General features: G+C 46.2%; 2 protein-coding genes across 5 annotated transcripts in view; both read left to right on the top strand.

Moving 5' to 3' along the window:
* Nucleotides 1–1,530: 1,530 nt before the first annotated feature.
* Nucleotides 1,531–15,010, top strand: LOC135575309 (uncharacterized). Of its 4 annotated transcripts, none has more exons than XR_010465809.1 (4): nt 1,531–1,867; nt 2,197–2,303; nt 5,546–5,821; nt 14,797–15,010. XR_010465809.1 is itself a non-coding variant. In XM_065028351.1 (4 exons), the coding sequence occupies exons 1-4, from the start codon at nt 3,543–3,545 to the stop codon at nt 14,661–14,663; spliced, it is 738 nt and encodes a 245-aa protein (XP_064884423.1). In that variant the 5' UTR covers nt 3,394–3,542; the 3' UTR covers nt 14,664–15,010. The 4 variants fall into 4 exon arrangements, 2 of the variants coding, with proteins under 2 accessions (XP_064884423.1, XP_064884424.1); XM_065028351.1 differs by lacking the exons at nt 1,531–1,867; nt 2,197–2,303 and adding exons at nt 3,394–3,702; nt 13,874–13,957 and having other exon boundaries at nt 14,446–15,010; XM_065028352.1 differs by lacking the exons at nt 1,531–1,867; nt 2,197–2,303 and adding exons at nt 3,399–3,702; nt 13,874–13,957.
* Nucleotides 15,011–21,688: 6,678 nt separating this feature from the next.
* Nucleotides 21,689–25,607, top strand: part of CMIP (c-Maf inducing protein) — a 131,634-nt gene continuing 127,715 nt past the window's right edge. Inside the window, exon 1 of the mRNA XM_065028331.1 lies at nt 21,689–22,578. Within this exon, the coding sequence (XP_064884403.1) occupies nt 22,282–22,578 (297 nt within the window). The 5' untranslated portion in view covers nt 21,689–22,281. The remainder of the gene's footprint in view (nt 22,579–25,607) is intronic.

Here is a 25,607-nt window from a genome sequence, read left to right as displayed (position 1 = left end):
TTAACTGCTCCTTATGCTTTTTTTTTCTATTTTTAAAAGAAAGGAAGAACATAGTTCAGGATTTTTTTTCTCATTCTTCGTAAGACTTTGAGAGAAAAGTAGTAGATTTTTATAAATATCATCTCCCATGAGTTATCTGTTTTATTATTAAACAGTCCTACATGCCAGAAGTTTAATCAAAGGGGAAAACCCAAAGGAAATAAATGGAGGAGAGAAGGCTGAGGAAACAGGGGAGGCGGGAGCTTTCCCTCTGCGCTGCTGGGGGTGCTGGTGATGGCCGCGACGGGAGACACGGGGTGGGAAGGAGCTTCTGCTCACCTGTGGAAGCTCTCGTGGTTGTTTGAAGGTCTCCGTTCTCCCCTGTGGTCACCCTCACTCGTCCTCTCTACAGACACTTCTGCTTTCATGTGACCTTTAAAAGCAGAGCAGAAAAATACGTGGAGCGTAACTGCTCCCAAGGGCAGGTGCAAACGGCTCCTTGCAGGGCTGCAGAGATTTGGCGACCCTCGTTGCGCCACGGCGTGCGCACGTAACTTCTGCAAGTTCAGAGGTCTGGATTTTTTTAGGATGCCAAGCAGCTGCAGCTTAAATTAAGCAATATGCTTCCTTAGTGCTGTGCTTCTCCCTTTCCTGGTGTGCTGGCCATTGCTTCTGCTAGAGCTGCCTCCCCTGAGACAGAGGAGCTGGAGCAAAGGCTTCGTTCTGTTAACAGGAGGGATTCCATCGTGGGAGCGCGATGACAGCAGTAATTCAGCCGCTGCAGTAGTCCAACACCTTTTGATCTTCAGGAAAATAATATTATTTCTTCCAGAGCTCTGTCTGCCTTTTCTTGAATAAAAGGCCAAGCAGGCAAGGCCAAAAGTGAGGTAGGAGTTGAGGCAGAGCTGAGTTCTGGGGTAGCTCGGGCAAGGGGAGCAAAGGGGGATGGCAGAGCTACTGCCTCAAAGCAGACTGCAAAACGGGGTGCTGCAAGCATGTATTCTAAAAGAGACGGTGGGTATTAGGACAAAAAGGTGGATATTTGCTCAATAAAAGCCTTTTCTTAGTTCAAAAGCCACACCAAGCAAAGCACAGCCAGTTTGGTGCAGAGAGCCGGAGGCCTCCAGTGTAAACACGGGCTGACGATAGGGAATCTCGTGTTGATTTACCCTTGTTGCTGGTGTTCCCATGGTTATGGCTGCGTAGATGGGCTCTGCCATATCTCCTGTCTTACTGAGTCTGGGAAACAAAGACAGGAGGGAGAACTTGGATTTATCTTTATTCCACAGCCTGGAATCCTAACAGAAAGGGAAGAGGCCTGCTGCCTGGTATCCTTTCCCTTTTGTGCACGGAAGAGCGGTAACTTCAAGTTTCCATTTCTTCCTCTTTTTACCTCCTCATTTTTTTTTTCTAAAATATTGCAGGAGAAATCCAGAAATGGTTCTTCCAACAGGATTTTCAGCCGAGGCTCTCAACACCTGGGACAAGGCCTTCCTGTGTCTCCTTCATTGCAAGGTACTTGCCAAGGTGGCTGCACGCTGAGTTTAGGCCACAGGACTTGTCTCGTGGTGCCACAGGGAGTCACAATTGTCTGCACACTTCTACCCCAGCCTGGGAGAAGTGTCCCACCAGCTTTTCCTGGCCGGAATGTGCCGGGAGAGGTGACGCAGCTGGCAAAGGTCAGATTTGCTGTGGAGGTGTCGGGGATGTATAAGCCCCAGCTTTGCTGAGCCGGGCTCTTCCCAGGGCCATTGTCTCCTTGGTAAGAGGTGGCATCTGTGTCCTTTGCAGAGCCCAGGCCTCAGAGCAGGATTTGACCAGGCTGAGTTTTCCAGGTGAAGAAGAGAAATAAGGTGGTGTGGGAAGGACGAGAAGCTTTGCAGAGCAGGTAACTGGCTCCTGGCCTCCAGAATCTCAAACTGAGCAGCAAGCCCCGCTTCTCGCTAAGCTCCATGTTGCTAAGTCAGCCCTTTGGCACAATGATCACTGGAAACAGGAAAATTAACTGAAGAATAAATTACTGTTTGGAGTACAACCCTTTATTTATTGTCTGGAAGCTGCTGTGAAGTCAAAGTCAAAAATTAATGCAGAGTTCCCAAGGTCCTGGGAAAGGTGCAAGTCATTGACATGAATGTTGTTGCTGCTCAACAGATTTTGCTGCTCCAGGTGAAGCCAACAGCAGCAGGATCAGACCTATTATTTTTGCTTTTTCTCCAGTGTGTTTGGACACGCACAGGCCAAGCTCTGTCACGTGTGGCCTCTGAGGAACCGTGAACCCAACACCGTGGGCTGGGCTGAAGGACTTGGCTAATGGAGAATTTACGGTAAGAGCAAAATGTATTTTTAACCACCAGGATATGCTTATCGTCAGGAAAGGGCAAGCAGCACTCCTATCTCTCCAGGGAAGGGGAAGTGTTGAGCGTGACTTTAGTTTTGTCCAACTCATTTCCAAAGTCTGAAAGGTTTCTTTTCTTGCTGAGGCATGTTGTTCGATTAAAATAGGGAGTTAAATAGACATCAATCCCAGGTCACAGGTGAAAAATATTAAATACCAGGCGTGGAGTGTTTTTCCATTGCATGTGATGGACGTTCAGGAAAGACCTTTGGAAAAAGTGCTTTGAAACAAGCCTGTTTGGCTTTTTTAGATATACTACAAGCCTGTCCAGAAGCTTTTGATTTTTTCAGAAGAGAAAAAGCAGATTACCTTCACAGTTCTCTACCCCGCTGCTTCTGGAACAAGCGGCGCATCAGCTGCCCGCGATCTTGGGCTGCATTTTGGCTTGGGTGCTTTGCTCATAAAGGGGCTGGATACATCCCCTCGCTTGTCGTGGTCCCTGTTTGATCTCTGCCAGCCCAGAGAGCGGCTGCTGGGCTCTTCTGGGCTCCCTCCCATGACCTGGGACACAAGCACAGTGTTCACCTCCCCAGCAGCAGGGCCCTGACATTTTGCGTGGCCTGTGCTCCTCTCCCATTCCCTAATCCTGCCCCTGGACTAGAAAAGCCTTTCAATGAGACACGTTACGATTTGCTTGCAGGACAGGGTTTTGCTGATCCCGTCAATACTCGCTTGCCTGTTTTAGTCAGCGGTAGGAGTCACAAAGAAAAGAAACGCTTTGAAATGCGAAAAGCTGCCTGACAGAAGAGACAGGCTAAGGGTGTTCCCACAGTGCCTTGTACCCTTCCCACATGGAGCAGCGCTGCTGCCCACCTCCCCAAAACCAGCCTCCCCATCCTCCCATCAGCTGCCAGACCTGCCCCCTCTCTGGGCTCCCCCTGCCCTTCCCCAGTGGCCCATTCTCTAAGGATGGTTGTGTCCTTAATACTCCTCCTCGTGCTCTTTTTTGCAGTTTCAGGTTTAAAAGCCGTAGCCCACACACTGAAATTGCACCGTGGCACTGGCTGCAGTCTGTGTGCGATGGGACGGCTGGGCAGCGGGTTAGGCCTGACATCAGTGCCCGCTTACAGCTCAGCTCGGTTTTTCTTTCATCACTGGATGCGGTGACCTCGCAGGGACGGGGAAGGGAGTGGCTGAGTGGGATTGTCCCAGATTTGTGCTCCCTGATATGCTGGTGTCTGCAGTGAGTCACGGGCGCTGGGGAGAGGGAGGCACCCGGGACTGCTGGCTCCGAGATCCGATCTCTCCCTGGGAAGGGCTTATCTGTGCCATCGGCTGCCCGGGGAGCCGACGGCAATGCTCTCCTCTCGGAAGGGCCTGGACATCAGGTGGGGTGATTCTTTGCTTCTTGCTATCTGCGCTTCAGCAAGTTTCGCTGATTTGCAATTAAATCTCCTTTCATGTTGGTTTTAATTGCCCTCTCAGTTCCCCATACTACGTAATAATGGTGAAGAATCCATTTTTGGCACTTCGGTTCATCTCTTCCTTGTCTCAGCTGCATCTGTGCTGTTCTCCTTGCTGTCGTAGTGTGAAATATTCAGGGAGAAATGTGAGATTCTCTCATCTGAAAGTCACAAACCACATCTTAGAGCTTGCATGAGGCACAGGAACATTCCTGGCTCTACCTGCTTTGAAGAGCAAAGGAAAACTGCAAGCACCACATTGTCTGGTCTTGGCAGATGCTTTGGAGACCAGCCCGTCTTCATGGGAATTAGGTTGTTACTATTAGTTTATTTTTTGTAAGGACCTGAGCAAATCCTCAGTCATTTTTCTATTTTCATAAAGCAGTTTGTGAATCACACACACATAAAAATGAAGGAGTTAGCAAATGCTGGCTCCCTTTGATGTACAGTAATCTAGTCTCCTCATTTTTATAACCGCTCCTTGGAATCTTCCATCATATTCCGAATATTTCAGTGAAAGCTGGAAAATATCCCCCCCTCCGTTACCTTGTAGTTGTTTAAAGAGAACAAGAAGGTTGTGCAAGCTAAAATGAAAACAAAACTGATTTGCAGCTGAATGACTGTGTAACCCACATTAAGAAATGAGACGAGGAAAGGGCTGAGGAAGAACATTCTGAAACAAACCCTTCAGGTGTGGGGCAGTGGCTGAGGTAAAACAGTCCCTGCTCAGAGAAATGTGCTGGGCTCACTACTTGGTACAGGAATAACCTTATGCCATCATAATATGTTCCTAAGTTGGAAGAGCAGCTTTAAGCACAGACACATTCAATTTGTCTCCATTCAGAGATGTAGTGTCAGCATCAGAACCAAGTGCACCACTAATCAGTTCAGTGTTCACAGTGTTTCCCAGCTTTGCTCTCCATGCTCAACAGCATTTTATATCCTCCAGATATTAGTCTGGTGATTGATGTAACCCAAAATCTAGCAGTTTCCTGCTACCTGCTATTAACTGCCCACTACAGCTTTCTGGGCTCTTTTTTTCCTTAACCTAACCTGTTCCTTGGAGCTGATGTAATTAAAATGGCACCACCTTCAGAACACGCATTGAGATGACAGATGCTCCTTGGATTTGCTCTTCTTTGTACCAATGCATTGTTATAAAGGTCCTAAAGATGAACCTTTTCTTGCCTAAATAGATGCAGAGAATAATTTAGTGGTAGCGCAGCTGTTGCCTACTTTATTCTTGAGTTTGAAGAGGAAGCTATAATGTTATTCCAAATGTTTTCCTATCTATAGAAGTGAATTTGAACTAGAAGTTCCCTGTTTCCACTTGGCAGTGTGGTGAGAGAACATCTTCCTACAGGATTTCTCTGGGGTGTTCACTTCTGTGGAAGTGCCTCGGTTTAGTGGTTTAGTAAAAAGAGAAATCTCCTCTCCTTCCTTATGGTTGCATGTAACCATTTGGAAAAGGCACTTATCTAGATCAGGGTAACATAGTTTAATAGAGGAAAAGCTATCATCACAGCCACACGCCCCTTATACCCCTGTACCAGTTTCAGAGAAATCTGGAAGGCAGGCAGGAATCTTCCATAATGTTTCTTGGGCTGAATCAACACCCAGTTTCCAACATGCGATGTTGGCGTCCCTCTTGTGGTTGACCCTGAGTTACAAGCGGCAGTAAGACTGCAAAGTAAGGCCAAAATCTATCAGATATTTAGAGCTATGCTTAGGTTTTGTATTTGCCAAATCTTTGTTCTGTCCTTGCCAGGCCCCTATGAACACGGCACACTGCTGGGCAGGGAAGTGTTGCTTGGACCCAGAATGACACATGATCAAAAGCAGAACAGATTGGGAAATCTGAAAATTTGGAGGACCGAGGGAATATGTTCTCAGCAGAGCTTCTCACAGATTCTTCCACCACTGTACCAGTTTATTAGAGTCCTGAAAAAAAAACTAGTTCCTGCCAGCCCGGGTGACTCCTATCACAGCTATGACTGGTTTATTCCATTTGCAAGTCAAAGCAAGTTTCTTCTCTCTCTTGAAGGTACGTAATTATCAAGATCATCCTTATTGCTACACCCGCTACCGTTGCCTATAATCTTTTGGTATTTGCACTTTCCTGGCACAGTCCTGATTTGCAAAACAAAGTTTGCGTGTGTGATAAGTTTAGCGCAAGAGACTCTTCTCATTAGTGCTGGGTGCCATGAATCAGAATGATTAAGTGATTTGTCCAAAGCATAGAACAGATTTAGTGTTTCTGCACTGCAGCCCTAGTAAATCATGAGTGTCACCCAATCCGCAAATATTACCTAAAAATATTAAATCCTAATCTCATAAATGTGATCCATTTATACTGTGGGCCTCAAACCTTAACCATTTACTTTTCCCCATAAACAAAAAGCTCATAGAAACATGAAATGATGGTAGTTTAATTTTTCTCCATGCCAAAAAAATGTCCCAAAAGTAGTTGTTCTGTTTGGAGCCAGAAAAGCATGTAAAATTTTACCTGCTTCCCTCCATTAATTGTTGCTTTGGCCAACTGGAAGTAACCCACCTGTTGGTTATCATTTAGAAACAACAATGCTGGTGAACCATTATGAGAAGCTCAGCAGAGTTGAAGAAAAATGGTCCAGCAAGGAGGATGGAGAATCGGTCCGTGGTGGCCTCAGTTCTGGTCCTTGCCCTTCTTGGCACCATCTGTGTGACTGGCAGGACACAGACATGCAGATCTTGGAAGGTGCCAGAAAGTCGTTCAAGATCATCCTCTGATCTCTTGACTTCAAAGTCAGCACATACCTTGGGGGAGATGCTCCTGGCTTGTTCCCTGCTTCTAGACTGGAGAAAACAGAACTGACTGGTCTGCAGTGCTAATTCAAGATGACCGAGAGACTCTCACCCCTCCTTGAAAGGGGCTCTTTGAGCACTTGCAGTAACTCCAGACGTTATTTGGGGAGCAGGGCCACAACGATGGGGTGTAGACTAGGAGAAGGGAGGAAAGGCTGCTTATATACATACGATCACAGTTGGAAGGACTTTAAAGATTCTGGCACACAGAACAGCCTGCTGATAGCTGACTTCCTCAGTGAAATAAGCGTAATTTTTTGCAATACTCCTGCTCTGAAGCTCTCCCATAGTGGTAATGGCAGACGGGTGCCTCCTTTAGCCATAGGGGCCCAGCAAGATGCAAAGAGATCTTGCCTTCAATGCTTCAGTGCACAGCGATGCTGCTGGAAGGAGGAACTATGAACAAGATGAAACTACTCCAGCATCTTCAGCCTTCCCTGCTCACTCTCTTTGCTTTTCCAGTCATCTTAATCCCCTCCTATTGCTCAGCAGAAACATCGTGCAATGTTCTGCAGGGAGACAAGGCTCAGGTGTGTACTCCTGTGCTTCCGATGGGGAGAGGAAGGCCAGAAGGCCAAGTCTCTTCCCTTAGAAATTTAAACAAGCCTCTTCGGTAGATTCAAATGTTTCAACTTGCTTTCACAAGGCCATTTGGTGACAAGCTACACCGTAACCTCCTCTGAGACTTCTCACCCAAAGCATTACGCAAATTGTATGTAAACTTACTCTCAACATGTGAGATAGGCCTGAATGCCATTTTTGTTGATGGGTGTCCTGGGGCTGAGTGCCATGTCCTACCAGGGGTCCCCTGGGACACGCGTCAAACCTGGAGTGTGCCCAATGGGTACAGTATTTAGGAGTGCTGGTGGCTCCCTGAACTTCCTGGGCTCAGGCTTACACTCTGCAAGCCCTCCTGCTGCAGCATCCAGCCTTCCCACATGGCAGTGGGGTTGTTCTACCACATCGGCATCATTGTGGCCCTGTCCAGAAAGGAGCTGCCCTCACCCAGGCCAAAGGGAGACCCACAGCAGCCGCTCAGTGGGAAGAACTCCACATGTGGCCGCTGTCACAGGTGGAGATGGCCTTGTTCCCAAAACAGGGGACGGAGAGCTGCCTGAGTGGACAGAGTGGGATAGCCCCAGGTCCTTTCTCTCTGGTGTTGGCAGGTGGTGCTGGCTGAGCCCCAATCTGGATGCCAGAGCCGCCACAACCAGGGCCAGAGGTTCCTGGGGACGCCACAGTGTTGCAAACACACATGGCCTTGGTCATGTACTATGGACTGAGCGCACCCGGCTCCCGCTGCCTGCACACGGTGCCAAATCCCACTTCCTCTGGTGTTCTTTCAGTATTAGCACACCACGTCATGTGTCTGATGAGTGCAGGGACAGGGAAGTCTGATCTGAGCCTTTTGCTTTGTGTGTGTCTGGCTGGGGTCTGCTCTTTCTGTCACTCCTGCTGGGCCCTATTCTAGTCTTGTCTTCCTTTCTTTAATTTTTTTTTTCTCCATTAGAAGGGCTCAGCAAAGTTGTACCTACAAATCCCCATCAGTGAGCACTCCCTGGAACAGTCCCTCTCTTTGCTTCCGCCAAGCTCATCACTGTTTGTGTTGCCATGCTGGAAAAGGACACTGCAGTGTCACCCACAACAGTGACTTTTGGAAATAAGAGAGTGGTTGGTTGTGATTTATAGCCTGAGCCCTAAATAATAGGACCCAAATCTACACTTCATTTGTGCCAGGTCACAGCCTGGTGGCTGACACTGGGAGTTCTGTGCGGGCTACTTTTGTCTTACTTTTTCATCCCAAATTTGGTATGGCTCTCACGCCACTTCGTGTAATCATGCCAGCAAAGAAAGGCTGGAGGGCTCGAAGAGCCAAGGCAGGTTTGCTTCTCCAGTTCCTGTTGTGGACGCAGTAAATTCTGCAAGGGGTGAGGGAACAGGCAACATCTCCAGTCGCAGCTCAAGCCAAGGCCGTGGGCAGGGGTAGGAGCGGCTGCGGCAGCTACCGCTGCTGGGGACTGCCAAGAAAGCCTCGTGCTGAATCATGGGCAATCCTCAGTCCTCACCCAGGACTCTGAGAACAACTGGACTGTTTACACCACCTTTGTTTGGGGTGGATTTACATACCGTGCATTCAAACTGAGTTTACTTTGTACCAGCCTCCCTGTGCAGACAATCCCTAAGTAACCATCTTGCCCAAAGTGACTTGCCCACTTGAATTTGGGTAAGTACCTGCTTTCCCAGCTGGTTCATTGTTCTGCTGCTAAATATTGCTCTGTTATCCTAGCCACGCCAAGCCTGATTTTTATCTGTGGATTCTGCAAGACAAGCTGTGGAATGCAAATTGTTCCAGTGTATTTGCAGGTCTGTGCTGAGGAGGAGATCCCTGGAGCTTGATCCTTCTGTTTCCCAATGACTCATTATTGTTATGCAGGTTGTGTTGCCCCACCACTTTGAGATATGAAGTGCTGGGGTTTTGCAGGTCAATTTTCTTTTGTAAAAGAACAGAGGGTCACAAAATCTGTGTGTGTGTCTAGGAGAAGACCAGCATTCCAGTGGTGATGGCATGCTACTTGTATGCAAACCTTTCTTCCAAAATCTCACCCGAAATCTATCTCTAGACAAAGGTGGTGTCCCCCCAGGTGCTTTACAGAGCTCAAGTGCTTGGAGAAGGAACTCTGACTGCAGACAGCACTGTTAGCAAAGTCCGATGTAAAGCAGGCTGCTTTCTGCAGGCTTTTTTATCTCAGCTGAGCAGTATAATCCTTTGCTTTCACTTCATCAACCCAACAACCGAGAAGAGGTGGGAGAATCATTTGATAATTACATGTTCATTTGATAGAGTGCACATAAATGACTGCAAGTGCTTGCAAATTTTAGTAACTCTAGTTACATTCCAGTCGCTCTGGTTAGATGTCCTTTCTGCTCTACTGCTGAACAAAGGATGCAATTTTAACGGTTGCCTCGGCGAGACAGATTTTGTGGCTTCCTTACAAGGAACAAGGCAAGAATAGGTTAAAAAAAGCCCTCCCCCCACGTGGTTGCACCCTCCCAAACAGGCAGCAATCTCTGCAGTCGGGCTGGGTGGATTAGCTGCCGTGCCAGGAAAGAATGATGATCCTCATGGGAGGGATGACCCAGAAGGGAGCTGTGAAGAGCACAGGGAGCACTTGGCGAGAGGAGGCACATCTGACTTGTGAGCGAATTAAAGCGTGTTTGATCACAGGATGGATCCAGGGCATCCCCACAAAGCTCAGCCCTGCCCGTGCAATCTTATGGATTAGATGTCTGGATCCAGAGGTCTGGTTGCTGATGGCTGCCTCATCCTTGCTTTGAGTTTGCTCCTCGCTAATACACGTCGCCACACTGACATCTAGGCCAATTTTATTGTAGGGCTGGGTTTTTGCAAGGAAACTCACCTCTGAGTTTCCTCTGTTTGCCCATGTTCCACCCAACCAGCCCTCTCCAAAGGTGCTGCGGTGGGGAACGATGTCCACACTTGGCCATGGTATGGTACAGAAGGACCTGTGTGGTGCCACCGAGGTGCTGATCCAGCGGGACAAGGGACATGGGTCTTGTGTTTGACACTAACAGTCCTTTGTGTAGTGTGAGGGGCTTTTGGAGTGTTCTGGAGATAGAAACCAGGCGGTTCAGGTGATTACAGGAGAATGCAGGACAGGGTTTGACTTTAGGTACCTTTCCTTGCATTCACAACTAGTTTTAAAAAATGCTGGCAATAAACTGCAAAATGTTGCTCACTTTAGCAAACGCAGGGCCCATCCTGAATACGCACACTTCTATTTTCTCTGGATTTGTGCTCTGTTCGACAGTGGTTTCTGAGTGACTTCCAGCAAGGCAAGAGTCAACCAGACTAGTATTTGTCACTTCCTATGAGCTAAATATAATTTGGATTTTATTTACCTCATAGTATTTCTTTAACAAGCTCTCTCATCTGAGTTCTTCCTGGAAAAAAGAATTCCCCACATTGCTCTCCTTACGCAAAATAAAATGTTTCTGTCTTCTTGCCACATTTAGATCTATATATATCCCTGGTACACAGAGGAGATATCAGCTTGGGAATTGGCATGCTGAGGGTAAATAAATGAATTTACAGTAAAGCCTGGTTATTGTTTTTAAAGACCTATTGAAAGGAGAATACTGTTCTTAATTTTCTCTTGTAATCTCATTTCAAGATGTTTAGCTCGTAAAGGTCTGTCAGAACACGGGGCCTGGACTTTTATCTTCACTCTCCAGTTGAAAACCTGGAGGACGCTCTGTTTTTTCACTCCTGGCCGTGGTCACGAGGAGAAGCCGTAGCCAATATGGGACAGGATCCTGTGGGCCACCTCCGTACCGATTCCTTGTCCAGAAGCGAAAAGAGCTGCTAATCCTGCCTTGTTTGCTCTGCAACACCACACCCCTGCTTATTGCCCACAGTCTAAATTACAGAGGCCGCCAAACTTGCTTCCTGCTCAAAACAATAGCCCTGGCTGACACATCGCCTCAAACGGCACGAAGCAAAGTGCTGGGGGACGGCCGGGTGGGTTTTGGGGGGAGATGGGCCCCGTGGCTGGGGCACTGGTCTCCCTGCAGAGGGGTCACCGCCAGCACACCAGACAGGCAGTGGTTGGGGAAAAATGTAGGGGCTGCTGACAGCGGGCTGTGGAAAGCAATGGCGTTATGGACGATGTTAATTAGGGGAAATATATCTGGGAACATGGGGAAAACTTCCTGAAAAGAACAAGCGCTAACAGGATCATCAAAGGCTTATGAATTTAGTGGGAATTTCTATAGGGAAGCTAGTTTGTAAGTGTCCGGCTGTCTCAAAATCCGAGTCACGCTTTTCTCTGTAAGAAGGAAGATACTATTTTGTTGCAGAAAATATTTTTCACTGGGTCATTTTAATTTGAAGGATCATACGTGGGGATTCCTCAGTTTGTTTTATATTTTCTAGCAAGTCCATGCAGCAATCAGCACCGATGTTATTCGTGTCTAATAGCACCATCAGGAAGAGTTGTGCTGTGTAGGAGTCCCTCTGCAAACAGAGGATATGTAAAAAACGTCCCAGGTATTTCTCAGGAACATTCCTGGATCGCAGCCAAAATGTCATGGAGGACGTAGGTAACATACCCAGCACTTCCCTGTACAAACATCTTTGTTTTCACAGTGTCTGGCTTAACAAAGGCCAATACAAGCTTGGTGTGAGCAGATTTGCTGTCCTTTGAACACCTGGTGACCAATGCCAAAAGTTCGGACTCTGGTATGTTAAGACACGTCCAGTGACTGTATGTGTGGTCTTAGGAATTCCAAAATAGGAATTACCTTTCTCACGTTAGCAATGCAAAATGTCGCTGTCTTGCACACAGGGCCACTGTTGCTTCCCCAGGTTTGCCCGGGTGAGGTGTCACCAGGTTCAGTTGTTTACGCTGCAGCTGGAATAGGGCAGCGAAGGGGCGGTGAGTCAGGCCACGATTGTTCAAGTGCAGGAAAACAAGCTGTGTGTGCAAAGCGATCTGGGCACCGGAGCTGGAAAATCTGTCCGAAACCTTTTGCTGTTGGTTTGAGAAGACTTGTGTTATGAAAGTGTTCCTGGGCCATTATTAAGGCTTATTTTTCAAGGGATGCTGGCATGTTGGGAAATTTTGCATGTAAAATTTTGATGTTTGGGGTTTTTTTTCAGCATTCTGACTCAGAAGAATACCTTTCCCTCTGAGCTGGAATCACATCTGCAAACAGGTTATGGGTTCAAAATAAATCCAGTATCCCAGAGATCTACCTCACTGATAGGGGTTAGAAACAGTTTTCCATGTCTTTACCTACAGTTTCTCTGCTTACAGTTTCCAGAGGAATCCTGGGCATACCTTGGGAAGGTTCTGTCTCCCTGTTTTTAATCCTCGCTTTGGCATCAGATGACATCTATCTCCATTGCTTTGTCAGCCTTTAGATAATTTACTGTTTCCATCTCTCTTCCAGCATGATCTATATGATCCTCCCCTGAGACATTTTAATGTCTGGAATGAACTCCCCCATCTTCTCTGGTGAACACTGAGGCAGATGATTAACTGTAGCCAAATCTACCCCCTTTTCTCTGTAAATTATCCCTCACTGTCTCCTCCTCCCTTTCCTTGGTTTTAACTAACAACCTCATGAAATGCCTGACTCCTCGGTTTTTCTAGAGAATAATTTTAAACAAAACCACATTCAGACACACAGACATACACACACAAAACACGAACAATGAACGCTCACAGACAACCAACAGCACACTCACAGAGGCATGCTCATGTAGAGATACAGTGACGTAAATCAACACCCAGAAGCATTTAGTAAATTACCCAGATATATACACAGAGGAGCAGGCAGATGGGTTAAGGCTGCATTTTTACTGGTGGATGAATGAAAACATGACTTTAATGCCCACAGGAGAGTATTTTGGAAAAGCTGTGGCAGTAGCAATACCAGATATTAAAGGTGATAATATCTTTTTATTCACTCTTTTGGACTAATTGGCTTATCATTGGAAATGGCAACTGCTGCACAGCAAGTGTGAGCCCCATGCACTTTCATAATGGAAATCAGTGTGCAAACAGCATTGCAGTCTTTCCCGAAATCATTCCCTGTTCCCAGGCAAGGAATGATTCCTGGAACTCGCACCCCTAAACTCCCTCTTTTGATTGCTCTGGGCAGTCCCGTCTTCCTTTTTTCTTTCTAGAAGATCTGAAAGAAAACTGAATTCACTGCATACAGTCATGGGAAGAATTAGTCCCAGAACCCAGCTACACAGCTGTATCAAATGGACTTTTTCTTGAATGCCCATTGTCCTCAGAGTACAGGGCATAAGGAAATACTGTAGTTGATTAATTGCTGGTACTTGGTTACCCCCACGTTCAAGGAGGCATTTTACCCACAGATATGAGTTAACTGAAACTGCTGCATGAAGTAAATGGGCTGAATGTCTTTCCTGGCCCACATACAGGTTTTTCCTCATTGAGAACCACTGTTAAGCTGACTGTAATCTCCTTAGATGTCCTTGAGCCATGGCATTCACCTGGACCTTCAATATGCCTATAGTAAGTTAGGAGTTATATGGTATGAGGCATCTAAACATATTAAACCAGCCCCATGATCCCTACTTAAGCATTTCTACTCAGTGCACCAGTCCTGCTAACTTCACTCAACATTGTCTTTATTTCTCTGCTAAAATTTGGATAGCGTTTAGCACTATAATAATCTCCTTTGCTCTTGACTGCAGGACAAACAAAGGGCCAAACCCCAGCTGTCTGTACTCACAGACAAGACCCGGCACACACAGAATGCCTTTATTCTGCTGCTGTTGGTAAGGATAACCCAGCCCACCTCATGTCCACCAGCTCCTCGCAGCACCTGTGTGGATGTGGTAAACAAATGTAAATGGATATCTGCATTGGTGCGGTTTGCTGATGGAGTTAACCAATTCACAAGTTGTTTGTCACTAACAGCTGTATCATCCCTAATACTCTCAAGGTCTTACTAAAGGCTTCAAGAGCTGGTGCTAGATAGGTGGCTCTTTCCGACAATGTCTTGTTTTGCACTTGTACTTTAAAGCCATAGCATCAAAGAAAACCTCAATCAAGCTGTACTCTTTTTAGTTCTTTTTTATATCATAGTAAAATAGCCTTATATGCTGAAAGCCAAAGAAAATACCTCCATTTTTCGAGATTGTGGTAGCTCAGAAACTTTGATTTCTGTGGTCAGCTGCAGCCTTGGGCACTATCAAAGCTGTATGCATGGGTTTTTTCTTTCTATTTTTTTCCCTGGTTATGATGTGTGATGCATTTCTTCTAGGTATATGGTACAGGCTGTCCATGTGGATGAAATCTACCATCACTGGCCATCTGTTCAGAGAATTCTCTTGGATTTGTCATCATCTTGCTCTCTTGCATGGGGACTATCCTAAACAAGTCACTACCATTCTCCTGTTTTTTGTTTCCCCTTGGATTGTACAGTCTCCAAGGATATTATACTTTCAAGAAATCAGCCATGCTCAGCTGATGGACAAGTAAAAATTACAAGGTGTATAATTACCAAAGCATACCCAAGGAGATGATTTCTTTAGTTGTATCTGTGAGTCTATAAATCATGAAAGATAACTACCTTAAATTGATGTTTCTCTGTCTTTTTTATTTGTTCGCTTAGACTTCCTGGGCACAACAAAGCCACAACCACAGGATGATATGAGCTGTCATTGGAGGGGAGTTTCTACTTTGTTTTATAACCCTGCTCATATTAAGGTAATGTCAGGAAAGAACTGAGGACAAGTGGGAGAGTTTCAGCTGCCTTTTGTGTAACATTGTTTTGAAACAATTGTAACACAGGAATTTAATAATAAAAACAATAATTAAGGATGTTATTTTATCTTCTCTTTCTTCCTCCATGACACCCCTTCACCAGAGAATCTGTGGCTACTTATCCTGCTAATACTTGAAGTTCTTTTCCATTCTGGTTTTTTTTTTTCTCCCCCCTGGTCTTTGAAAAATAATCCAAGTCTTTCAGCATTTCATCCACTTCTAATTTCACTTCCCCAGTGTGCTGGTTCAGTGGGTGAAGTTATACTTCCCTAATCTGTGGACTACCTTTTTCTTTCTTAGTTGTTCTTCCTCTGTTTTGGGGAAACTTTGCCTTGCTGTGACTTTACAGCTCTGCATCATGTCCTGTTTCCCTTTGACTTTTGATGCTTATTTGTGTTATGGTGATGTTTTATATGTGTGAAGAGCTAACAGAGCATTTTGGATTGATGAGCACTCACAGCTCAGAATGACTGGTAGGATGTGACCTATTGATGAAATAGGAAATATTAGCTGGGGCTGGGAACAGTAAATGCAGACAGTTTAACAGAAGCTGTGACTTTTCACTATGTCCTGCCAACTGACAGTGTTTTACATGCATCTTGAAAGCAATAAGCACTAAAGGAAAAAGATGGCAGCCTGATGATTTTTGTTTGGAGTTCTTCTGTTTCCAGGCCTTTTTCCATTCCTGGGTGTGTGGGTGGCCGTGACGAAGGTGGAGGCTCGTAGGGAAGAAGTTTACCACCTAGGGCTGTTGTCCCTTGGAAGGGGAAGGACAACTGACACCTTAACTACGGTGTCTGATCGGGTGCAGCAAAGCAGAAAAGACATTTCAGGCTCTTCCCTTGCTTCTTTTTATCTTCTGCCTGTTTCCTTCCTGTCTACTCTTTTGTTTATTTTAGTTGTCTCTTTGTTTCTGTTTGTCCAATTTAGACCTAGACCTGAGATTATAGACCTGAGACTTCCTCTTTCTACTTAAAAAAATTCCTTCACCACAGCAAGTCTGTTAATGCTGCTTCTGTTCAGATATATCTTTCTTACTTTGTCTAGTGCTCCATCCTGCTCCTATCAGATCAGGTAAGAGCTGGACTGGAGTGCTGTTCAGATCAGCAGATGGCAGACTCCTTCTAGCAATTGATGCCACCAGCTTCATCCTGCATCCCCCTATATCAGAACATCTGATGATGACAGGCAGAAAAAAAAGTGCGATTTCTGCATGATGCACTCAGAAGTGTGCATTATGTCAGTGAGGAATCAAAGATATCTTTGTCACCGGAGTCTGCGTGGCATGCAGTTAGCCCCGTAGTGTAATGTGCATCAGCTGGGAAAACAAGACCAACGAGACTGAGTAAACCGGAGAGCAGGAGGAATCTGAATGTCAGAGATGCCAGAGAATTACAAGTTCACGTCAGAGTCTGATTCTTCTCTTACTACTCCACCTGTGAGGTGTCCTCCAAAACTGATGTTAGGCTTGGGAGAAGTGGGTGGTGAGAAATTCGGGAATGAAGAAAGAGGTGCTTACAAATGCAATCTTAATTTTATGTGTCTGTGATCAGTGGTGCCCTAATCAAGCCCTTCCTCCCCTTAGGGGCAACTACACAACTGCTCCTTGGAGGGTGGGTTTCTTTAATCTTTATCTAGTTAGGTTTTAAATGCCCATCACTTCTTTTGGGAAACAATGCTTTGTGACTTGCTGAATTCTCTTAACACTATCATGCTGATTAATTTAAACAAACTTCAAATGCAGGACTTCCAGCATTACTGATACAGCATCTCTTTTATGTTTTATGTGTTTGCTTGAATGCGTTGTATCCCCAGTTTCACTAAAGAATGGTTTAAAAGTATTTTTTAACAATGCAGCATTGTTATGAAAATGAGCTGACTAGTGAGTCTGATAGCAGGAATTTGCTCTGAGTCAACAATGGCAATTTGCAAGCATTGACTAATGAATTCCATAATCCACACAGCACCTCTGCGAATAAGGGAAGAAAGCTCCATTATCTTTAATATGCATCGAGGATTTTAAGATGAGAGGGACAGCTGCTGTGTAAGAGTCTAAATGGATATTGAATATGAGCTGGGAATTCCTGGTGCGTGGAAAAACTGTGTCCGTCCCACATCTCTGTAAGGGCAACTCTCAGGGACATGTTGAGCAGACAAGAGCAGTGGGTATTTTTACAGAAAGCATGAGTGCGGTAGGCCCTTACAGCCTCCAACAGAAAATTTCAGTGCAACAATAAAAGGAGATTTCTTTTCTTTCCTCTTTGACTGAAGAAAGAGTTTGCCAAAACAACTGTTAATACTGTAGTTCTGTAAAATGAATTAGGAATAATTCAAAGGTGGAGTAACGGTTTATTTTATTCCTTTTTCTGGTTTTCTCTTTGAAAGCATACTACAAATCCAGCCAAGCCTCTTCAGGGCGGGTGCTCTCTCCCTGGGAAAGCTTATCCCCTGTCAAGGCATCTCAAAGTTTCTATCTGTCCCTTTCCACAGCTGCTCCTTCACTCCCCTCACACACATTGTCCCCTAATGCCACTGCACGGGTTTACTCTCAAACAAGTCTCCTTTAGGCAATATTTTTTTTCCTGTGTGGGTTTTGGCATCTCAAGTGTTTTCTCATGGGTTTTCCAAGCCCCCCACTGCTATGCAACCTGTGTTATTGGCACTGAGCACTACTCGCAAATCCCCATCTTTTTTTTGTCAGAATATCACATTGTTTTTGTTTCAACACATGGTTATCAGTGGGTGTTACTGAGCTTAAAAAGGTATGTCAGGCCAGTGCTTCTGTTTTGGCAGCCGGGAGTGACCTCTGCAGAACACCTAATTGACGTGAGTGTAGACAGGCAAGAGACCAAAGGCTGGAAATGCACAAAAAGTGTTTTTTCTTAAGACTGGAATTGCAGCTGGAATTTCCAGATGATTGTGCTCTTGGGCCTTTATGGTTTCACAGGCATATGAGCAGATGAATATTCTGAACAATACAGACAACAACGGATTTGGTATTTTTGAGGAGGGGAAAATAAGTCTAAACCTATTCTTCTGTCACTTACCTGGAAGTCTGTCTTAAACTGCATGGTGGAGATACCCCAGTTTTCTGGGCTACAGTGATTTTCCTCAAGTGATGCTTTGGTTTACAAAACCGACTATGAACTGGCAGTGAATAGTAAGAGCAAGTTACAAAGCAGTGCAAATGAAAGGGCAGAGCTCAGGAGCAGCGCACAGGACTGGCGGGTGGATCTGGACTGGCCTCCTGCCACTGGCCTCTCTCCTGGAGGACACATGTTCACCTCTGCCCGCTTCCCTGCCAGCCCCACTCTCCTTTTGGACCAATTGCACTGATATCTCCACAGAATGGGACAAGTCTCTTTCTGACTCTCCCCCTTCAAATCTGACCTGTACCTACAGGCCATGATTATTATGAAAAAGCTTCTACTTGGTAGTAATATCAACAATACTAAATAAACTACTCAATTTTAATTTCCAAAGCCTGCCTTTCTGTTCTAGCACAGAAGTATTTCATAGAAAGCCTCACAAATTCTTGAATTATTCAAAACTGACAGCATGCCCATAAACACCTTGTTAGTAGCTAGAGGTACATTTTCACTGATGTCCTATTTATTATGAATTGTTTGCTCAGTGTTTATTATTTGAATGATTATGTCCCGCTTTCACAATAAACTTCTGGTTGGATTTGCTCATAAAGATTAGATTCTGGGGAGAAAAATAAACCGTAGAGCAACCCCCAAATGCCACCTTGGAATTTTTCCAAGCATGTATACATGAGATGTCTATTGGGCTGTATGGAGTCAGAAGAGCAAGACTGGAAAAACACGAAGCTGGGAATGCCATTCATCCAACTTCTGCTCGGTATAATTTAGAAGGGCGACGAGAAGGGGTGTTATGTGTCCAGCCCTGGGTCACACACCAGCCATTTACTGCAGGTTGGATGGCTACTGTGTGCTTCAGCAAGCTATGCGTTTCAATTTCACTTGTCTAGACAGGGTTTTCGGTTGCCGCGTTCTGCCAGGCGATGTGAGATTTCATACCTTGATCTTATCGTTCTGTGCTGAGTTTACCTCAGAGAGAACACCTGCAGGCTGCGAGCCGGGGATCCAGCAGGAGCTGCAAGCACAGAGCACTGCGGAGGATTCGGACCTCTGTCCCCGATGAGGGTTGCTAGTGGCGGCGCTGCCTGACACACTGTGCTTTTGCAATATCTCAGTGGATTTCAGCATTTTGGAATGGTGGATTCCCAGTGGAGGCTTGAATCCTTTCAGGTAACATGTGTGTTAACCGCTATATACCAGCCTCGCATTTTGCTGCTTTTTGTGGAACACAAGTGGAAAATATCTGCTCTAATTTGCCAGGAAATTCACTTAAGAACACCACAATATTTACATGCCCTCCTCCCACTGGCGAGCAGCTCTCAGAGATGACAATTGTGGTAGGTTTAAAGGAGTGGTTTGAGCAGGTGGATAGTTTGCACAAACTTTCACCAAAATAATCACGCAGGTTGCAGTTCTTGCTGGTCGAAGCATTGGTGCAGGTGGATGTCTGCAAATAGTCCTACGATTGACACTGTTATTTTTTGTACCACAGCAGCGCCGCAGGTCATACAAGAACAGGTCTCCCTTGGATTCGGCACCCCAGGAACTCCTAGAAACAGACAGTTCTTGCAGTAAAAAACTTACATCTAAACAAAGCTGTCTTTTAAAGATTTGGTTTGCGAGACTTTATTATTGTTATTTTTGTTGCAGATCCACACATATTCACAGGTATGAGTAGATCTGGTTTTATTTCGGTGTAAATGCGTGCGTCATTCACCCTCAGCAGTATACAGTATACAAAGCTCTGTGGGAACCTCCTGTAATGTTTAGTGCACAATGACCAGTCAGTTTGTTTAAGTTCAGGAGGTAAGTAATTACCAGGGCTATGAGATACTGACAATTTGAACCTCTCTAAAAGAGACTTTTGTCTTCCTGTTGGTTGTATTATTCATGTCATTGTGTAATTCTGCATCGTTCTATCAACTGGTACTTAGAAGTACTCCGGAGACTTCCTAGCTTTTTATAAATTATTCTGATGCTCACATGCAACAAAAGTATCCCTCGAATTTGCTACTAATTGATACATTACAAAAACCTTCCTTCCTGAAAGTGTTTAAACACCAGTTCTCCTGTCAAATGCAAGCCTATTTCAACACAACAGCTCTATAATAACACATATAATGGACGTGCTCACAGTAATTGTGGTCCGGCTAGTTCATGTGTATTGTCTTTGACAGCAGCCACTACAAAAGGCGTTATGGCAAAGGCTCCCAAACCCTCCCACTAGCAGCTCGCCTCTCCAACAGATAATCTAAGTGACTTGTGATGCGAATTTATCAGATGGAAGAATTTGTAACTGCTGGTACCTCACCCAGCATCATTACATCTCATTTGAGAACTATTGCACTTGGAGATGCCACCAGAAACCCAGCACAGGTACACGCTGAGAAACAATAATCTCATCCCAAAGCAGATAATCCCTTTCCCAACCTCCCTCAACTAGACAAGAGCTTAAACTTTTAAGCATGAAGGTTTATACTTTCTCCAAATGTTTCTGAAGTGTCAAGTGAAACAGTGCTATAAATTCCTCCTAAATTCTGGACCGTTGCACTACCCACTGTGGTGAGTTCCACAGTTTAATGGCATGCGCATAAATTATATGAAATGTAATTTTTTTGTTGGTCCTAACCTGGTTGTTCAATGGAGGAAACTGGAAATGAGATCCAAGGTCTACCACTACCTTTTAAATCAAATATAAATGGTACCATTTCTTTTGATGTGGCAGCCATACTGCACATGGCATTACTGAGCAGTTTAGAGATCTTGGAAGGGAGGGCATTTTTTAAATATATATTTTTTAATTTGTAAACAATTGTTCTGTTCAGCACCATACCAGCAAGGCTGAGGGAGCTGGGTCTCTTTAGCTTGGAGGAGACTGGGGGGTGACCTCATTAATGTTTATAAAAATGTAAAGGGTGTCATGAGGATGGAGCCAGGCTCTTCTTGGTGACAACCAACGATAGGAAAAGGGGCAATGGGTACAAACTGGAACACAGGAGGTTCCACTTAAATATGAGAAGAAGCTTCTTCTCAGTGAGGGTGGCAGAACCTGGAACAGGCTGCCCAGGGGGGTTGTGGAGTCTCCTTCTCTTCAAACCCGCCTGGACACCTTCCTGTGTAACCTCATCTGGGTGCTCCTGCTCCGGCAGGGGGATTGGAGCTTTCGAGATCCCTTCCAATCCCTGACATTCTGTGATTCCGTGATCACCCTCGGGCTCCCCTGCCATCCCTTCTTCAGCACCAGTCCCCCCATCAAGCCACAGGGACAGGAACACCAGTGGGAGCCACTGGTGAATTGACATCGACCAGGCGGGTGGCGCCGCGTCGTCCCCGTCCCCCTTCAGCCGCGTCCCTCGGCGGGGCGGCCGCCCCGCCGAGGGACGCGGCTGAAGGGGGACGGGGACGACGCGGCCCCTGTGAGGAGAAAAACGGAGAATGGAGGAAGAGGCACAACGGCCCCAGCGCTTCCCGCGCACCTCTCGCCGCCGCTGCCCTAAGCGGCTTCGGCGGCCATTGACGTCAGCGAGGGCGGCACATGACCCCCTCGGAACCAATCGGCTGCTCCCGGAGCCGCTCCGGCGAGAGAGGCTGATCGGCAGCGCTCGCTCCTCTCGCCGCCTCCTCCTCCCGCGGCGGCGGCGACGAGCGTGGACACACACGTTCCCCCCCCCCCCCGCCCCAACGCCCGCACCCACGGACGCTCACCCGCACCCACATACATGCACACGCGCGCCCGCCGCACGCTCCCGCGCACACGCCCCGGGGGGAAGGAAGGAACCGCGGCCGGACGCCCCGCAGCTTCCCCCGCCGCCGCCGCCGTCAGGAGCCCCCACCGCCGGCTTTTGTCTGCCGCCCCCGCCGGGAGCCGACCCTCCGCTCGGCCGGCGCCCACCCGCGAGCATGGACGCGGCGCTCTGAGAGCCGTGAGGGGGACCCGCCGGGGGCGGATTTGGAAGTTTGAATAAGGATTTTTATCGCTTCCCTTTTCCCCCCTTCTCCCCGCTCCGGTGCGGTTCAATCCCTTCCCCCATCTTCCCGGACATTTTTTTAAAATTTTTCCTTTTTTTTTTTTTTTTTTTTAATCCGCCGCGTGGGGTTGGATTTCTTCTTTTTGTTTGTTTTTTAAATTATTTGTAATTTTATTTGGTATACCCGTCTCTGCCGCCCGTAGAGACCGGTCTCCCCGGGGCGGCCGCCGCCGAGCGCCACCCCCGACCCGCGGGGCTGCCATGGATCGCACCGGCGGCTCCGGCGGCGGCAGCGACCGCAGGCAGACCGAGGAGAGCAAGCCGCTGCTGGGCGAGATGTCCGCTCCCGAGGGGAATAAAATGGGTGCCGCGCCGTGCCGGAGAGCCCTGCTCCACTGCAACGGCATGAGGTACAAGCTGCTGCAGGAGGGGGACATCCAGGTGTGTGTCATCCGGCACCCCCGGACGTTTCTCAGCAAGATCCTCACCTCCAAGTTCCTGCGGCGGTGGGAGCCGCACCACTTGACCCTGGCGGACAACAGCGTCGCCTCGGCCACGGTAAGAGCCCGGCCGGGCCCGCCGGTACCGCCGCGGGGGGCGGACACAGCGCGGCCCCGGCGGCTTCCCCGCCCCGCGGGGCATCTGCGGGGACTGAGCTGCCGCGGGGCCGGGGGCGCGTTGCGGGGGGAACTGCCCGCGCCTTTGTGCCGTGGCCGCCGGGCCGTGCGGGCCCCCCCGAGGGGGGTCGGTGTGCGAGGGGGGGCTCGGCTTGCGAGAATCCCGGAATGCCTGCGGGGATTTTTTTTTCCCTTCTTTGTAATCCTAGGGATATTTAATTTGGTAGTTTCAGTGGGGTTTTTTTGAGCAAGTCTAATATTTATTATTATTCTTACTATTATTATTAGCAATATTATTATTACTATTATTATTTTCCCTTCTTGTTTTTAATTCATGCCTCCCTAACATGCCACTGACATGAAATCGCCACACCGATCCATTTCTATCTGAACCGGCAGATCTGTCTGCTGGCAAGCTGGCCAAGTTGGAGGTGAGGGAGGTGGAAGATGCTTTTCATGGGAGAGCGAAAGCTCCGGGTTTGCACAGGCTTTGCTCTGCTTTGTTTTAGGCCTGGTCTTGGGGCTCTGATTTGGTGGTCATATAACCTGCCCAGATGCTGTCGGTGTGATCGTAAAATATGGAGATTCCTTCAGGGTTTTCTTCTTGATGGAAAATGATGCAGGAGAAAAATGCGAGAGGGTGATATCAACAGTGCAAAAGATGTGCAATAAACAGATACAGTCTTTAAAAATATGATTTATATTTACATGTACAAGTTAAAATTTCACGGACAGCGTTATTTGAATATTAGTATGTGATGTGACTACACCCAAATTTTGTCTAATATCAATTATCATAACTCACAAAGCATGTTTTACACAGATTTTTAATCATTCGGTACTTCAGTTGCATCCTTTTTTGATTTATATGTTAACGTCTCTTTTTTCTCAATGGCTTCATTCTGGCCTTCCTATAGGACACCAGTGATACGAGCGAGTGGATTGGCTTTTGTGTGCATTTCTGTTAATGGTGTATTTCAGTGGGTTTCACCCAGTCTGGGCTGTGCTCGGAGGTTGGATTTTTTCACACTCGGGTACGCAGAGACGTGGTGTGTGTAAATGCATCGCGAGCGAGTATTCAGAGCAGGTTTTCAGTGGGAGCTCCTTTAACCTTCAGGTAGGCCAGCTGCCTGTTCTCACGGAGCTCTGTTTTTTGTGCCACAATGTCAGCTCTGCTGGCCGTTAACACTGGGCTGTCGAGGATGTTTCCGAGGGAATATTTTTCTTTCTTTGATAGAAGTACTGTGTAAAGGGATAAGGAGCCCTCCGTCAAGCATTGCTGGAGAAAACCCCCAAAAGACACGAACAGAAGGAGCTTTTGCAGTGCTTCATTGCATTAAGATACCATCAGCGTAGAGGGGAAGTTGAATATCAGTGGAGATGAGGCGTTTTCCTGGCAGGATCTGTCACTGGTTATTTCTGAGCAGAGCAGGATACCGGCAGAGAGAGGCACGATCGTGCTTCAGACGTGAATCTCAGCGATGTGGCAACGCCAGGCGTGAAGTTGTGTTTGTGCGGGCGACGTCAAGCTCTGCTCGCTGGCAATGCTGTCACCAGAGAATCCATCTCCGAAAGAATTTCTGTAGTCCTGTGAGGCTGTGCTTTAATTAACATTGAGGTGTTCTCGTTCCTAATTATTTTATGTATATAAATAGCAAGAAGATACTAAAACATTGTACGTACCATCGCAGGCTCCATTTTGTTTAAGCAGTGCTCTTCCTGCTGGGTCTTGCGCCTTATCATTTTTTTCCACCGCTAACTCACCAAGTAAATACAGTTCAGAGAAATATCAGTCCTTCATTATTTCAAGTAGTGTCTTTGGTTTCCAGGGAGTAATTAGGGCAAATAGGATAAGATAACTTTCACTTGTTGCCTGAATGTATAAGTACATTTAACAGGTATCATTCAGATATTGGTTCTATGATATCTAGATTTTACTCTTTTTTAAATTTTAATCTGAAAAGATGTGTTTTAAGCAAAATTAAGCAGTAGTCTAGCCCCTACCCCCTACGGAAGTAGGGTACAGGCAAAATGCCAAAACCTCCTGGAACTGTAGGTAGATATTTAAATGCAAACTAATTTGGTTTTCAAGAGCTGTAGAAAAATATCCATACTGCCCATTGAAAGTGAGCATCAGGAGCACTCAACAACTTTGATAACAAGGTCATTTTTACACATAGGGCTTTCCACAGGCAGGGTGCTCTATGAGCAGCCAGTAATTAATCTTCACATCATCCCTTTGCAAATCCTCTGGCACGACAAGTTTTGCTGCATTCTATGTAACATGAATAAAATTGAACAGGAAAATAACATCACTTTGTTTTGCATTTGAAAGCAAAAGTTGTAATGACAGCTAAGTCCAGATCGGGCAAATTATGTCCCTGAGTACAGTGGGTAAGTTATTTGTTGATTCTAGGCACTTTCTAGTCTTTTTATTGTCATTTGAGAAACATATTTGAATTGAAGTCTTCTCCCCATAAGCTCTTACTTGCCAATGTCCAGGCTGCAGTATAAGAGTTAGTATTATTTTGTATATGGATTACTCATCTGTAGTTTTTTCCACATGTAGACACTTTATGTGCCTGTATACAAGTCTGTATAATAAGACGCTCCCTACAGGTTTTTTTGTGAGAAGTAACTACTTCCATTGTTTAATTAGGCAGCTAAATATTTAGTGCTGACAAGACAGCTTTCTGTAGCAGAAGCACTAGGCAAGAATGCAATGGAACAAGTGTTAGACCATCTTATTTTAGCAAAGTTTCAAGAGGAAAAAACATGTTCTCTGCGAAGTGCTTTTTCTGACATCACAAGTGACTGCTTAAAATAAGTCCGTGTTAATAAAAAAAGAATATTAATACTTGTATTCTGAATTGGTACATGCGCTCAGTTAACAAATGGGAAGGTATTACCTTGTGGAGAGTCCCGTAACTGTAGGTGTAGGGACTTTATCTGATTTACGTGTTGTTTCCA

The sequence above is a fragment of the Columba livia genome, chromosome 13 (genome assembly GCF_036013475.1).
Source record: "Columba livia isolate bColLiv1 breed racing homer chromosome 13, bColLiv1.pat.W.v2, whole genome shotgun sequence".
Lineage (NCBI taxonomy): Eukaryota > Metazoa > Chordata > Aves > Columbiformes > Columbidae > Columba > Columba livia.
The sequence above is the reverse complement of the archived record's forward strand: the minus strand, read 5'-3'. Positions and strand labels throughout refer to the sequence as shown.

Excerpts from the sequence above, each read along its gene's own strand:
- LOC135575309 (XM_065028351.1), top strand. The coding sequence starts at position 3,543 with ATGCTGGTGTCTGCAGTGAGTCACGGGCGCTGGGGAGAGGGAGGCACC. Across the intron at positions 5,822-13,873 it reads GTTTCTTCTCTCTCTTGAAG|GACAAACAAAGGGCCAAACC; the intron begins GTACGTAATTAT and ends TCTTGACTGCAG. Across the intron at positions 13,958-14,445 it reads CCTTTATTCTGCTGCTGTTG|GTATATGGTACAGGCTGTCC; the intron begins GTAAGGATAACC and ends CATTTCTTCTAG.